Below are 16701 nucleotides of genomic sequence, written 5' to 3'. Positions count from 1 at the left end.
AAGACACCTCCATTCAGGGTAGGTTCAGGGGGGGTGTCAACTGTAACGGCCTAGCATCATAATGAGACTGAGACCACATGAGAAGAAAGCTTGTGAAGGCGTGGTGTGTGTCTGCTTTGTGTGTGCTGCATCATGAAAAATGCCCGTACGGAATCAATACCGAGAATGCGGCAGATAAACCTAAAACCTTGGTCTGGTCTGGTAGACTCTGATCAATTAGTGCGCTTCCAGAACATACCGGCCGTGCCGAGGCAGAGCAGAACAGAGCAGGCAATCTCTAACCAGTAGTCATTACGATTCAGCATGACTTCTTTCTTCAGTAACCGTGAACCTGTACGGATAAATGAGGAAAAATCATCATCATCACGTTGGCTGCCCTATCCTATTCACCCGCTCACCCCTGGATGTGATGTAAGAGAGCGGACCCCTCTCGTCCAATGTCGAGATAGGATATTTACCGAAGGGGCAATGATCCTAGTGCTAGACATTATAGCGACGCAATTGGATGGGACTTTGATGTTCTAGCCTTCGGAGAACCTCAAATGAAGTAGAGATGTTCAACTTTACGGATAACATGACCCATCATACATAGCTAATAAACGGGAACAGAGGTCCAGATTGAGGCTTTCGGGAATTTAGCCCGCCATTTAAAACGTAGCCCCTCATCTCTATGGAAAGACACATCCATGGTTGTCGGACTAGGTTTCGTTTGCTCTCCTTCTTTGTCGTGCTTCCAGATACATTTCGCGTATCACCAACGGCTTAGTACGTTTACACATCACTAGAATAGACACCGCCTCCAGGGAGATCTGATAAATGTGCCAGCTTTGTGAGGCTGAATCTAACTCTCAAACATCACTTCAACGGCCTGATCAACCTGTGACAGAGTCTAGAAGCACACGGCCTCTGGAGTCCTCATGCACTTGCATCTTTCGTAGACTAGAATCACAGAAAGCTTCCAAAGGCACAGATGTAGTCGGAAAGGCCCGAATCGCTCAGCTAGTATTGGCCGTGCTAAGGAGATCACCATCAAGCGGCATAACCCCAGATAGATGCACAGAAAAGGGCTTGGGCTTGGCAGGGGACAGTGATGAAGAAATATCCGCCCTCCATGTCGTGAAGTCAGTACGGATAGTCGGCCGTTATTTGTTGGTGGTGTTGGTTTCTACCTAGTTCAAACAACAAGGCAAAACACTTTGTAAAAGTCTATTCATCAAGCCAATGCCATTGATCGCCTTGCCATGGTTCGTTCATTGACCAAATCGGCTCTCTCCCGCAGTGAATATGAGGCGGTAAGACACATAGCCCTGCCCTTGCTCCAAAGTCTGTTCGTTTTCTGTGGTTACAAAAATGTTGGTGTTTTCCCTGCAAGTTCGACGCTCAGACGCCATATGTTTATTAGTTGGTCCAAACTCGCTTCTGAAACACTTTCTTTTAGTGTGCTGGACATTTTTAGCTGCAGGACTGTAAACACTTTATATAAAGTAGTGACCAATGAGGTTACAAGAATCAACAGCTTGTTGGTTATGTCTCAGTGCATAGTTAAACGGTAGCCGTTGTTTGACATGTCAAAAGTTTGCTTGGCTGTATGCTGTTGAGGCTTTGAATATAGTCCAGAACGGTAAAGCTGCCGTCTACCAAGTCTTGCCATTTCCATATGCGTTCGGCAAACTCCCTTCTCCGTCTCTACACTGCCTTTTTCGTTCTGTTGCATAATTAGCTTCCGCTTTGTTATGTCTACTGATTGCTCGTTTCTCGGATATACAAACCACGTTAAGAGGGGTTAATTTTGACCGCAGTATCGAGATGAGAGGCGTGGCCAGTTATCCTTGCAACTCGTGGACCCCATACCGATACCTGGATTCATGACGATGTTGAGCCTCACCGACCGCCTCGGCTCATATGTAGGTCGGCAAACTCATCCCGCTCTATGACACTATTAACCGCGTGTAGAGTAATCATTTCTCTTTCCTTTCCGCGTGTTTGTGGAGCTAATCTAACAGCAGTCAAAGTCACAGTCAACATTGTTGATACTCTTCCCGCCATGCTCGTTTCCTTTGATACTGATCATTCGGCTATTTTCTCTCGTCAAAGTTACATCTAAGCAGGCATAACAAAGTCGGGCAAGATATTATTATTAAAGTCTCTTGTGTGTGGTCTGATGAGTGCTGACCCTTTTCAGCGAGATGCGCCGAGGCAAGAAGAATAGATGCTGTCTCGACCGGCCACTTTCCTTTTTCGATCTGCTACTGGTGACCCCATCCCCTCCACTTTCCCCCGTTTACAACCGTCCGTCCGCTTACACGGATTGAAACCCGAACCTTCAATTCGTTAGGAAGTAACCACAGCACCTTCCTTAGCTTAACTACTAACGTACACAAGTTAACGTTAGCTTTACTGGACCTTCCCTCTCTGACTATGTTCGCTTCTCACCCTGTCGTGGAATCTCGTCTCGCACCCCTTTCATCTAAAAATTCTCCTTAGCATTACCATCATCGTCTTATTCAGAGATTACAAACAGAACTGGCCGGCAAGCCTTTTACACCAACTGCCTGCAAACAGATGCATACCGTCTCACATCCTGGTTATCAAAGGTACAGGGCCTGTTCTCGCTTCATTGTATATGACAACATGACAAACCTTGTCTCTTCGCTTCCAGAGAATCCTCCATTGATCGCCACGAGATTCGCCTGAATACCATCTCTAATCACCCGGTTCAAACCTTTACCCTTGTTTCTTGGGTTTGGGGGACCTTCTTACTACTTTGCTCAAAACTGCTGACTTGAGAGCCATGCGACCCTCCCTGATGGGCTACAGCTTACACGGCGCAGTCAAGACAGTTTCCTCTACTCCTCTCAAGAGATCAAACCCATGATCCGCAGTCTCCATCCAAATCCAAGTTACCCGTCGCCGGCTTAATCTGGCAGACCCGGCATTTCAACCGCCCCCCATCCTCACAAGGATATGTCGACAAACCCCAGAGCGTCGTTAAATCGTTGCTTGCTGCAAGGCTTCATGCAGCCTGCCACCCTTTTCTAAACAGCCACTCGCCCAGCACCCCGGCTGTCACAAGCCAAGATCCGCGACCGTTGAATGTCATGATCGAGTTACATGGGCTTTTATTAACAGGCGCCTATGCCCCAATTGCACACCTCATTTCTGAAACCGAAACTAGGCATGCACATTTGCAGAGCTAAGGATGCTATACTGCGTTGGCTCTTAAAGTTTGCCCCATTCTACCACTTCAACCTTGGGCTAAAAAGGGACTGCACAACCACTTCGCCTCTGTTTCAACCCCTAGCTAGTTGCAAAGAACAGCAAGATGCGATTCGATTGACGGCTCTCGATTATGCTGGTTCCGAATACCACGCAAAGTACACGCGTTCCCCCACTTGTTGCAAGTGCAATCGGAGCTTCGTGCATGTCAAAATCTTACTTACATGGTTCTTCGTCTGGTCTTGAGTGCTTGCCACCTAGTGCACCATCTGCCGGGGATATCGGCATCACATTTCCCATCTGCATGTGTCTCTTTTGTCTCTCATCTTTCGGCGGAGTGCTTCCCGTATCAGGCTTCAAGCCCGCTGTCTTGAACCGTTTGTGGTCAAGTGACGTCGTCTACAACAAGTGATGAGGCCCCATAGCTGTTTTTGCATGTTTGCCAATGAAGTCCGGGCCTGGGATTCTTCAATTGCCTCACTTAAACTCTATCCATGAATCCCTGTCTCGCGTTTGCTCATACGTTGTGTAGACTTCTGATGCTTATATCTACCAATCACAGATAAGATTGGTATCTGAAGCTAACTATCAAACATGGAACCTCTGTCGCAAGCCTCACATTGCTAAATATTCTTGACGCTCTTGGTCTGAATTCAGCCAAGAATTTCAGGGCTTGTGTATCATGCGAGACGAGATATTCCAGTAGGTCTAAGAGAATTTACCATAAGAGCCCACAAATTCCAGAACACATGTCGAACTGGTCCCTAGTATAATCAAAGGACCGTGGTCCTTGTCGTGCGGAGCCTCCACAATTCGATCGTCATCAACATCCCATGCAACAGTTTTTTTCATGCGAGGCTGGAAGTTAACGACACCACCATACGGACATGCGCACAGCATTGCCCGTATCACTTGTTCGTATTCCCCTGAAAGAAGCGAGTTGCTGTCTACCCACAGCTCCGGAGCAAGTTTCAGGACATGGAATCGAAATTCTCAAGGTGACAATTGCGACCCAGATTCCTGGTTCGTAGGGTTCGAGGCTTGAGCCTTTTTTGCGTACCGAGTCCATACCCTTGGTTCCTCATTCAGGGGGGTTCTACTTGTGGATTGATGCCGAGCTCGGAGAAAAAAACTTCCCGATGAAAGGTTTTAAAGGTTGACTAGCACAATCTCATTATTGAAAACATTGCTCCATGTGAAAAGCTCATTAACCCGATGGAGCGTCTGCAATGTAACGACACATAAGTTTACGTGAGAGTATGGGACTATCTTCACATGTCAAGTCATATTTCAATGATACGAGCCCATAAGTGGGTTGCTTTTATTAGCCTGGATATTGATATCAACGTCTATCTGTAGTTTTTAGAAAAGAGTGACAGTAAACTTATGAGTTCTCATCAACTCGTCACAATACTGACAAGGGTAGCACACACACCATCATATGATTACTCAGTGTGAAGCAAGCCTTCAATGTAAAGACTTGGTATCACGGCGCATGTTCTGTCAAATAAGACAAATGCCCTCCGCTCTTCTTCTCGGGCTTACTTCCTGGACCTAGGAGATCATTACTTCACCGGCACCAGTTGCAAGATCCTCTGAGCCCTCTTGTCCGGGGGACTTGGGCTGGTCGGTTAAGCCTCTCGACGGCGCAGCCTTCATCTCTAACGCATCGCTGTCGCTCCCTTGCCGCTCGAGGTCCTCAAATGTGAAGGCATCGGACAAGTTGACTGCGAGGAACGTTTTTGGTAGTTTGACCCTGCAAGAATGTATTAGTGAAAATTCATGTGACGAGAAATCGTGGGGGCCTTACTGGTTGAATTTGGCTCGAAGTGTCTTGATAACCTGCAACCAATCTGCATGTGGCGTCAGACTACGCCGGGGGGCACATCCGATGCAGTGTCGACTGTCGAGTTGAACATGCAAGGGATCAAAGACGTGGCATCCAGGGCTGATGGTAATACGAATACTGTATGTAAACGTGGGGGGGTTATGGGGCGACGAACCATCGCCCGCCGTTTTCATCTCAGCTTCGTAAAGCTCAAAGCATATCTGAGAAAGATAGTCGAGCTCGGGAATAGTGCTGCGCTTAATCTTGGTCTCAACACCTCCCTCGATGATGCAGTTCAGTAATGTGTAGATGTGTGACTCCTTGGTAAAGTAGAAGAAGGACTTGGCGTCGTCTGAAGCCTGCATCTCCTCCAGGTCCTGCACAATCTCCTTGAGGAGAGGCAAAGATGTGAGTAAGCCAATCTCGAGTTTCTCGCTATCCGAGATACCATATTCCTGAGGACAAATAAAGTCGAACAAGACCTTGGCAAGGCGGTAAAGCTCTTGTAAGGGCTCGTTTTGGGCGTCTGTCTGGGACGAAGTCTGCTTCGTTCCCTTGTAAAGGCGGAAGTATTGCTCTGGTGGTGCCTCCTCGTTGAAGTGTCGTAGATTGTTAAGGAACGATCGTCTTCTAAACAACTTCTTGACCGAGGCCGATCGGCTCCCAGCATCCACCTTGTCTGAGCCTTCAGGCGAGTTTTGATGACTCTTGTCAGTTTTCTCATCGATGGACTTGCCATCTTCAGACTCTTTTGGCTTGCCTTCTTTGGTGCCGGTAGCTGTGTACTCATCCAACATGTGGTTAGGTGGCGTGTATACCCACTCCAGGAACTGGCGGTTGTGCAACGCATCAAATTTCATGGTGTCGTAAAGTTCCGATATTTTGCTTGGGTCAACCTTATCACCATCGCAGAATTCCTGGAACAATTTCTCCCATCGCTCTCGGAACAGCTCAGCGTCTTCGCCACAGCACCATCGTGACTGGATTTGATTGATGGTGTTTGCCTGTGACATTGATGATGCGATGGATGAGCTCGAATTATCGCCGGACAACTTTTCAGTACTGGGATTCGAGATAGCATTTAGCGACGTGACGGCACCGCTGCATAGCTTCTTGTAGTTGTGATCCATTACACGCCGATGGAATTTCATCAGCTGCACAACTCTCGTCTGTACCTCTGAAGGTTCAGGCATGTTTTCCGGCCAGGTGAATTGCGCGGGACGCTCGTTGCCCTTGCGGAGAAGACCCTTGAGCTTCTTCTTCACCTTATCCATTTCATCTTTGGCAGCATTGGAGTCGTCCAACAGATCTTTGCGAATTGTGATAAAGTCTTCTGCAATATCTTTCTTGCCCAGGAATGAAGCGGCCCAGATCTGGGCACTGGTTGTTACACGCCTCTCAGAACTGCTAAAAACATGAACCTCATCCAAAATGTCCCTATTCAGGAGCATGAGATCGTTGCGCATGTTTTCGCCGAGTTCTTGAGCCTGATATCGGGCCGAGTGTGTTGGTTCGCCTCCCCATTTGACGATGAGCTGCAGTTTGTCGAGAACTAACCTCTCCTCGGCAGCCGTGAACTTGGACATTGTGACACCAGAAAGAGAATCTTGTCGTCTTGGTGCTCCAGGGGGCTTATCCTCTTTTGATGAGTCACCTCCCTCATCAGATTTGCCATTCTCCTTCTCCGTAATGGCGACAAGTTCCTCGCTAATGGCGGACGGTTCTGTCTTCTTCTTCCTGAACATTGGCTTGATCTGGATTTTAGTACCTGGCCAGCTTCCCTTCTTGACCAGGACATTGCGGAGAGATCTAAGCTTAGCACGATCCTCAATTCCCTGCTCATAGGCCAAGTCGACTGCCTGGATGACACTGCCAAGGGCTGCTTCTCCAATCAACAACACTTCTTCCTGGTGGCCCTTCAGAAGTGCGATAAAGGGTTCTGAGTGGAAAGTGAACTTGTACTTCTGCTTAGGTGTGCGATCTGCATGTCTAATCACTGAAACCATGCCCTTCAACTTCCAGGAGTGGGTCGGTAGAGGAGGCTCAGACACAGCAGGTATGTCTTCTGCTGGGGGGTCCGCGATAGCGCTCTGCGGTGCTGCGGGGGCGGACAAAATGCCTGGCAAGTTCACATCGGTAGGGGTAGTTGGGATCACTGGTGTTGCCGAAGAACTCTGTGCTTTCGAAGGTAGTCCGGTTTCTGTGGGCATCAAAGGAGTGACCGTGCCGCTTGTTGCACGGCGCGATGTATCGTCGGGTTGCGAATCCGTGGTCGGGATTGATGCTATGCTTGTCCTGACGCCATTAGTTCCAGTTTGACTTTGCTGCTCTCGGTCTTTGAACGCATTGGATGCTCGAGTGAACGGGTCGGTTCCCGATTCTGATGGCGCAGGCGAGGGCATAGGGGGGGTGACACCACCACGTCGTAATTTCTCCTTGATGAAAAGATCCTTAAGGATACTGGAACAATGGTCGTAGTAGTCATCGTTGTCTTTCACGAAACTCCAGCCATTGACATCAATGACATAACTCTTTCCTGACGCTCGCAGCATGTCGAAACCACAGACTCTCTGTCCGAATGCCGTAGAAATCTTGCTGGCCATTTCCTTCTCTTCGGTACAAAGAGCTGTGACATATCGCAACTCTTTGCCATGAGTGTTTCTTCGCACCACGCCGTCTACGACCGGACTCTTTCGAGTCTCTGCGTGACAATAGCTCGGACCAACAGTGTAGGCCTTGACATCTTCAGCATTGTCAACTTGCATAAAGCTTTCGTAGATGTAGCTGCTGTCAGGCTCCGTAATAGCTCTAGGCACGTTGAGTTCTTGGATGTAGTCAGAACTTTTGTTTCCAATCTTTCGGAAGAGCTTTCGAGCACCACCACCATCCTCGCTGGGGAAGTAAATGATGATATTGTGGTCTTCTCCGCTGGTTGGTTTCTCGACAAAAGGCTTTCTCAACGTTTGGCCATCGACACTGATTGTGTTGCCATCATCGATCAATTCCACCTTTTGGGGAGGTGGTACTTGCTGAGGGTCGAGAGAATCGAGAGAAACTCCAGAGATTTCCTTGATATGCTTGGACATCTCTGGTGTGAGATATGCAGGACCGCCATCACGAGTGACCTCAACACGCTTTGGTGTTCGGACATTGATCTTGTCGAGTAAGTGAAGGCACAGGCGACGGTCCCACAGAAGTTGTTGCATTGGAACATCGTTGACGCAAAAAGGCTTTCGTGCCTTGACGTACGCAATCGCCTTGTCTAATGGGAATCCATCTGAGTAGAAAGAAATGAGATAATCGCTGTCTGATGTCAGTGGTCTATTTGGGTAATTCGGCACGTGCCTCTTGCAGCATGAAGATGCACCCCACTATGCTACTTCAGCTCACCGAGGGTGGAATTGACTTACCATATAGGCCAATTCTCAACCTCTGAAAACAAATAGATTAGTTCTGCTATTAAAACTCAGAGTTTCGTGTGATTCTTACCTTCATCGAGGATAACCTTGTCACCAAAGACGACCACATCGAATTCTCTGTTGGCGATAAGTCGGTTCAGAATGTTTCGGCTGGGTTTACTTCTGGCCTTGATATCGAGAGCGCACACGCCAATTACGCCATATCGTGATGGTTTCACTGCAGCAAGTTAGATACTGTGATCAAACCCTTCGCCCTGCAATTATCTCAAGTACAGGATACATCAACCTACCCTCTTCTCTCTCCCGGTGTTGGGGAGCCCGATCACTACTCGGGCTGTGGCTGCTGGTCGCTGTACTTCCGCTGAAGCGTCTTTTGGCTCGACTGCGAGATCGGTCAGGCCCCTGGTTGCGCAGGCCGGATGTAGCGTTTTGCATGTTGTCGTGACGGATGGCTCTTTTCGTAAAGTCAAGCGGCTGCGAGTTGTGATCTCGGGCAGTCAGGTTGTGCTGGTTGGGATTTCCTACGACCGTTTGGCCTGCTTGAAGACTTGAAGTAGTGACAGTGACGTTGGAAACTTCGGCTTCAGACTGTACTATCCCTGTGTTTATGCTCGTTGACAGAAATCCAGGCACAGATCGTGGTGGGGTTCCCAACTCTGATCCTTGAGCTGACGATGAACCACTGAGGACGCCGCGGGCGGATGCAAGAGAGTAGATGGATGTCCCCGAAAGCCTTCGAGATTGAAGGTCTGAGGAAGAAGAAAAGCGATTGTTTGTGGCGGTAGAAATTTCGGACGAGACGGTGTGAGAACTCTCTATGGCAGACGGTAAGCGGGTTCGCTGGCGGTGGGGTTCGTCTGAAAGTTGCGAATCGGTCAACACCTGATCTTCGGCGGCGGTATCTGAGGTCATGGACTCGCGGCGAGTATTTGCAAGAGCTCGGGGGTTCTTAATTGGCAAGGACGAGACAGCCGTTGTTGAGTTTGAGGCTGTCGTGAAACTAGACCGGCGTGCGTATGATTCTCTGGTAACAGGCTCGGCACCGCGACTCTTCCTAGTGGCAGCAGCAGCAAAAGAATTGGCGAGAAGCGACGCTGATGAGTAAGAGAGAGCACGAGCTTGGCGAGGCGGTTTGGCCTGTATTTGATGCTGCTCGGCAGGTACGTAACCAAAAGCGAGGGCCGATGTAGGAGAAAGAGAGTGTGGATTGGAGCGGCGAGGTGAGGTGGAAAAGTCGGCGGCGGAAGGTTCGCCGGAGGCGGAGGTAGAGGGGCTAGTCAAAGGTCCGGGTCCAGCTTTTTCTTGACCTTGCACCCGTGTCTGTGTTTGTGTTGGTGCTTTTTCTGGGCATTGATCGGAACTGGTAGTGCTAACAAGATTTGTGTCCGGTGGGCTCATGGTGTCGGCCGTTTAGAGCCTCCGCAATAGATAAAGTGAGCCAAGGTAAGGTCGTATGCGGATGATATGGATGGTATCAATTGATACAGTGCAGTATCCTTCTTGTTTGAAGGGCTGCGTGTTGCTGCTTATCCTTTGCAGTTCATGTACGTACTTTCTTGAAAGCGACTCTGATTGAATGTATTAAAACCCTGCTGTCAATTGATTCGTGCTGTCAAGCTTGGTTGAGTATATCGATTGGAGACTGCGTTTGGCAATAGAATTATAGCCACGAGCTTGTGGAATGTCTGACGTCGTTGAACACCCGTTTATTGGTATCTTTTTTTGGGTTATCGAGCCTAAATTGCTTGCAGACAGAATAAAGCGGGCTTCAGACGTTTTTCGATGTCCTCAATAGACTGTCTTGGGCGCGTCTCAACTCGGTCTTTGTCCACGGTTTTATGAAAAGGTGAAACAGTTTTCCCCAATACACGGAAGCGAGATGAAATGGGTTTATATTATGCTCACAAAAGACAACAATGTCTGGCTCAATGATGACCTGTCTTCTGTCTTAGTTTGAATTGGGCCGTTACCATGTTTGGTGCTCAGAAGAATGTGATGCGGGTGCTGCGCCGCCATCTCGTTAGGTACTAACACTGCTAATTGTATCTTCCCAACGCTTCATATTGCTGCAAGTCACCAGGTGATGGGGCTAGGCTCTTTCCCTTTTGTTCGTCCTGCAGCAATAAAGCTCCAAGATCGACTGTTCAATGACGCAAGCGCGAAGGATCGCTCTTACAATATGTCGATATTTAGGACTGACAACTGGATTGCAGCTGAGTTAACAAGACAAGGGCCTGTATAAGAGGCTAACAATACTCGTAGCGAGCAAGTATGGACATCACTTGCTGCAAATGTCCAGGTTTATTTCTAAATATTATATCGTTTAGATCATTCTCATAAACTTCATTTCAATGGCATATACTAAGCAACAGCTGCTTTTCATGGTTGTCATCAGATTTCTTATTGATTGATAGCGGGGTTCGTGATGGGGTCATCTGGGAGTGCAGGGCTCTGTCCGTGATAGTGGAGATGGCGCTTCCAAGCTTTTCTTGTAAGTCTTTTAGGTCTAGACTAAACATTACCATACTCATACATGCAGCGACATATTAGGCTGTTTTTCTAAACAGTAAACATGCAAGCTCTTAATAAAAAGACTGCGTTCATGCACCACATGACAGTAGCAAAAAGCATCAACCCTTGAGAACACCTACAGGCAGGTCCAGTGGCATCATCCATCGTTATAGTTTCAGGCACACGGCAATCAGAACGAGATCGAAAGGGGCATGCTCGAATTGAAGTTTGTTATTGGATGAACAAGTTGTGGAGGATGGCTACGGTATGTCGAGATTTCCGTTTTTGGTTACTTGAGGGGGACGTAAATTGAGTTGGGCAACAAACTTTCAATCTGAATGTGTCATGAGATGAGTACCAGATCTTGATATCTTGATAACTTGCAAAAGGCACCTGGTCACTTCTGCTCAACTGTTATTTTCGAGTCGCTTGGCCAAGCCTTGCCCTTCGTCATCAACTTAGCCTAGACACGCCATTGCCACTAGTTTCAGAGGGACGGAATTCCATCTTATCTACGCATCTAGGCATCCTACCCTGGAGACTATTTGTTCAACTACCGATACCCCTGCAGCCGTTCTATCGTTCGGACTCTCTAGCCACGAGTAACGCCTCTATGATAAGCAATATGCACCTGCAGAGCCGATCCAACATACATCGCCAAGACTACCCCATGTACTGTGTATAGATCCAAGTCTAATGAATGTCCCTGAAACGCATGGCCTGAGTGAGATGTGCATAAATGTTTCGTCTTGAGATGATAATAACAATCAAGTTTCAAACTGATTGCCCAGCCACTGGAGGGATGGTTTCACATTTGCAAGTACACTGTATTGTTTCACAGTTTCAGTCAAGGATTATATCATGCTAAACAAAAATTGAAAATCTATGGCGTAGGTAGCACAACCCAAAATCAACCCTTTCCGAGGGAGCCTCTCCCTTTAATGTATATGCTGTACATATGGGCCATGGTATACGCAAAAAGCCAATTTCCCAAAATCCCCAAAGCCAGGGAGATACCCAATGCATCATTTCATAAGTGTAAAAACAAAAATAATCATTTAGTCCTCGTTGGGGTTGTATCCCCAAAGTCGTCTTCGTTCGAGAGCCCACCAGTGGGCAACCTCGTCAGCTTCTCGCACCCAGTTCGCGGCTTCATCGCCGTACTGGCGCTTCACTGCCTTAATCATAGACTTGATGGTCCACTTGTCTAGAGCATCTAGCTCGAGCGGATCTTTGCTAAGATCTGTAAATGTGTATTCGAGGTCCTTCTTCAGAGGAACTGCCAGTCGCCACGGCGCGTCGGCTGATGTGACTGTGAGCATGCCGCCACCTGGGTTAATAAGCCCAAAGTTCCAAGCACGGCGGCCATCTTTGGTCTTTTGGTATTGTCTAATAAGGGATTGACCTTCGTAATCATTGGCGAGGTCGGATGCGATGGCGGAGTCTTCCTGGTTCAACGATCCTGAGTTGACAAGGAGGTCAAGAATAGTAGGGAGGATAGAGATGGAGGTAACGTTGGCCTCGTATTGGACGCGAGGGATGGCAGGGTGACGGAAGGAAATAGGAACTCGGAAGTTGCTAATGTGGCGGTTTTCGTAGGTACCCGTCTTGGAGAAATCCTCCTTGAAAGCTTGTCCGTGGTCACCAACAAATACAACAAGGGTTTCGTCCGCGATTCCAGCGTCCTCAAACATCTGCATCAGCTCACCGAGCCAGGTGTCAGTGAAGCGAATGGTGTTGAGATATTTGTCAAAATCTTGGTGTCGGCCGCCCTCCTTGCCCATGTACTTCTCGGTTTCGAACCATTTAGGCACGCCCCAAGGATGATGAGTTGTGCTAGTAAAGTGCGACATGAAGAGACGCTTGTTCTCGGCCAATCCATCGCTGATGTACTTCCTGATGTGCTCCTTCAGATCTGTCTCGGGATATCCAAAATAATTGATCTCTTCCATCTCGGGGTTGCTGAGGGCCTCTTCATCGAGCTTTGGCTTCGTGACCTTGAAATTGAATCCGATCTTGGAATCAAACTTGTCCTGTCGGTCATAGGAGTCTGTAACCGCCTGGAAGAATGCGGGCTTCCATTGGTACTCGTGGAACTTGGCTTGCTGACTTCCACTTGTTCCCCACCATTGATTCGATCCCCACCACTGTCGCTTTTCTGTCTGGTTGGCTTTGACCTTGTTGAATAGTTCGAGAACTTGGGGAAGGCAGGGCTGATAGCTCTCGAGTTCGGCCTCTTCGAACATGTTGACGGCCATGGGCCACGCGCCACAATGAGCTGCAGCGAGGCTCTTAGTCGAGACGCTGCTGGTAGTAAGACCTCCTACAACGTTGATACCACCAAACCCAGGCTTGTCCTGGTCCTTCCAGGCTAGGTTTTCGGGTCGAGTGTAAGCAGTACCATTTGAGCTTGCATAGTTGCCAGGTTTTCCTGTAATTCTCTCGAAGTTTGGTGTCAAGCGTGACACGCGACTGTTGATTTCATCTCTAAGCTTTTCTTGATGCGATTCCATGATGATACGGTGCATGTCGCTGCCCTGTTGAAGTGGGAAGAGTTCTTCACGCATACTCTCCATGAGGATAAGAGCAATGTGGCGGATCTTGACAGAGCTGTTGTGTAATGCCTCTTGGATGGGAGCAATGATGTCTTGGTCAAGGTTAGTAATCCGCATAGGGTCGTTGACAGGATTATAAAATCCCCGATCTTGCAGGGTGTTTGGGCATGTGTCACTAGGACCATCCTTCTTATCAGTCTCGTTTTTGTATCGTTCAGTGTCCCATTTGAGGAATCCACTGGGGATAGGACTAGGCAACCATTTAGGAGGGTTATCTCTGTAGGTCTTGACATAGTCGTTGTTGATTTTGCTGGGCGCCCAGCCCTTGAAACCACCCTTGGGGGCAATCCACTTGGACTGTTCAGTGAGTTCCTTGAGAGGCCATTCATTTTGAGAAGCGCAGAGACCAAATTTAGGTTTGACCGAATCGAGTAATCGCCATGGCAAGCTGCTTGCCATGTGGTTATAAGGTTGGTCAGGTCGAACGATGGTGGTTATACTAATAAAGAGGATGATTGAAGTCGTGATGATCCAAGACGGAATAAAAGCACACATGCGTCGTTTTGGTGATGCGCCTTCCTCTGAATCCTTCTCTTCTCCTTCGTAGCTCGGGTTGGGCGATGCATTGCCAGTGCTCGGAAGAGATTCTCCGCTGTTGGTGTGATGAAGGAAGGGTTCGGCGTTTTCAGGATCATGCTGATTTTGGGGTTGGGGGCGAATCTTTCTCCGTATATGTCTTGATACTTTTGAATGTTAAACGTCAGCAGTTTTGATAGGGTAACAGAACAACATACCCGAAGCAATGCGCTTTCCAAGGCCAGTTACCACGTTACCAACGGTTCGGTAGAGGTAGTTTTGAGGGAACCACGAAACAATGAGAATAATCAATGCAGAAACCACCACACTGCTACTTTCGCTAACGAGAACATTGAGACCTTCATCATTGGCAAAATCGCCAGCATCGCTCCATTCGACTTCGCCGCCTGTTCTGTAGTGGAAGCCGAGTTCAGATGCAGCAGCAACGAATGTTATTAGACTGTATGCGCCAACCGTTAGCGATAGAACCAATGAAACATCATAGAGCGGTATGAACGAAGATGTAAAGACTTACGTAAGAATGCAACCAAGAAAATAACCAGCAAAGGAAGCAATTGTTCGCTCTCGACGCAATAACAAACGGCCCAAGAGAACTAAAAAGAAATCTTGAAGAAAAAATGTCGGTAGGTAGACAATGAAGTCAATGACGGCAATCGAGTGAATGTGGATATACAAATGTAATAACTTGGCAAATAGTATTGATACAAAGTAGACGGCAAAAAGATATGAGACGGTTGAAGACATGTTGAGCCTATCTCACCATGATCAGATGAGATGAAGTCAAAGTAGGAAGATGGAGATGGAGAAGAGGGAAGGAACAAGGTCAGGTCTAGGCAAAAGCCAAGCGGACATAAGACTTTTTGTCAGATATACGAGGCAAGCAAGCATCATTAGTTTGTAGCTGAAGGAACAGACATCTAGCCCCAGCCCCAGTACCGGATTGAAGTGAAACAGAGTGACACGCAACCCCCCTCATCACCCCTTGCAAATCCTCACCCCTCAAATACTAGAGACAACGTACTGTACAGTACGTATAAATGGAATTACCTAGGGTTGGTATGTGGTCGCGTGTTGCGCTGCAGGTGGAGTGAACCGCAAAGCTTGGTGACACTGTACAAGTCAGTGTCGCTGCCCGGGTTTTGGCACTAAGCCAAATACAACCTTACCACCAACATCTCGTGCATAATCGACTACGCAAATCTAAGGCTTTAAGCTTACATCGGGCTTGCCTTTGACGCCTTTGACGTGCCCACAAGCCCGCTTCCTTAGCTCACTTTTCTTCTCGCTTTGAGTGTTTGGGCTGGGGTTTAGAGCCATGGATGGTCTGGTTTGGCTTTTTCTTAGACTGAGCCGCCCGCTGCGCCACCGCTGAAACAAAAACCACCTACCAACCTAAGAGGTACCTAGACCGGTGCACGCGCCCTGTAACAATTGATCTTCTGCCTGTTCAGTTCTGTTCCTGGCAAACTATCCAAAGGTTACCTCCACTTTTGGTAAAATAGAACAAAGGGGGCTTTTCTTTCAGTTCGGTAGTTCGTCGCCCATTGCTTTGTGGCCTCCAGATCCATTCCATATCGACCCCGATTTGCTGCGTCGTAAATGTAGCTACAATGCAACGGGTTGCTCTCAGGGAACAGAATACGAGAGAACATTAGATCCGATCCGATCCCGAAACCTTGCGTCCTCTTATACTGGTTTGCCCTGAATTGTTCCCCTGGCGCTGTGCTAACTTGCCCAACTGCCCTGACTTACAAGCGCTAATAACCTGGTGACGTCTACCGTCAATGTCATGGGTGGTATCATATTTATCCTTAGACAACGGCAATACAGCGGTCCTGACTAATGCTAGAGTCGCGTCAAAGATTAAAGTCTTACATAGTGTTTCCATCTCCATTTCTTACTGTGTCTTGGCTGACGGCTGGACAAGGATATCCAAGAATTGTCAAAGAATGGTGGGGTTGCGTTAAGTAGATCATTCTCAGGTGCATAGAGAACCTGTCGTTTCCATGCTATGAATAGAAGAAGAAGTGAAGGGATGACCATTGTTTTTGCAGTACAACGCACGCACTGATGAAGCAAACGCTGATATTTCGATCATCCCATCCAATGATTGATCCCTCACTTCATACTCACGCTCACTTACCAACAGATTCACACATTCAACTCCCTTCCCTGCCAAGCCCACTCACGTAAGTAAGGACGGCTGCAGTATACACGAGCAATGCCCCCTGCCTTGACTTCGATATCCTTGGCAACTCATGGTGTCACAAACATGCTATCCAAAAACTTGTCTTGGGAATATTGATCAACGAGTACCACATCGGTTAAGCCGTGCCGCCATTGGGACCCAGGCATGTACACTAGGCATTCTCGCAGCCTTGCTGCACAACCGAGCTTTACCAGGCGCGTATAGATCAATTGATTTGACCTCGTAGGGGTCGAATCGAAGCCGAAGGAGCAGGGTCCGATTTCGTCAAAGATCTATTTCAGTCCAGATCCTCGATTGATTTCCAGAATTCCAGTCTCAGTGTCTTACGCCATGGCTTACCGTCGTTGCCTGCCGGGTAACAGGACC

At 48.1% G+C, this 16701-nt stretch overlaps 2 protein-coding genes across 2 annotated transcripts; both read right to left on the bottom strand.

The window, feature by feature from the left end:
- Positions 1-4493: 4493 nt before the first annotated feature.
- Positions 4494-10228, bottom strand: EDB82DRAFT_514267 (histidine phosphatase superfamily-domain-containing protein). The gene is made up of 5 exons (XM_025738057.2): positions 8754-10228; positions 8534-8680; positions 8455-8476; positions 5027-8347; positions 4494-4972 (listed from the first exon to the last, which is right to left on the bottom strand). The coding sequence occupies exons 1-5, from the start codon at positions 9859-9861 to the stop codon at positions 4771-4773; spliced, it is 4800 nt and encodes a 1599-aa protein (XP_025592855.1). The 5' UTR covers positions 9862-10228; the 3' UTR covers positions 4494-4770.
- A 1582-nt stretch (positions 10229-11810) lies between these two features.
- On the bottom strand, positions 11811-15082 carry EDB82DRAFT_467912 (alkaline-phosphatase-like protein). Its single transcript, XM_025738056.2, has 3 exons — positions 14641-15082; positions 14324-14565; positions 11811-14272 (listed from the first exon to the last, which is right to left on the bottom strand). The coding sequence occupies exons 1-3, from the start codon at positions 14868-14870 to the stop codon at positions 12033-12035; spliced, it is 2712 nt and encodes a 903-aa protein (XP_025592854.1). The 5' UTR covers positions 14871-15082; the 3' UTR covers positions 11811-12032.
- Between the last annotated feature and the right edge of the window lie 1619 nt (positions 15083-16701).

Source organism: Fusarium venenatum, assembly GCF_020744135.1.
Source record: "Fusarium venenatum strain MPI-CAGE-CH-0201 chromosome Unknown EDB82scaffold_4, whole genome shotgun sequence".
Classification (NCBI taxonomy): domain Eukaryota; kingdom Fungi; phylum Ascomycota; class Sordariomycetes; order Hypocreales; family Nectriaceae; genus Fusarium; species Fusarium venenatum.
This window is presented reverse-complemented; position numbering and strand designations above follow the sequence as displayed.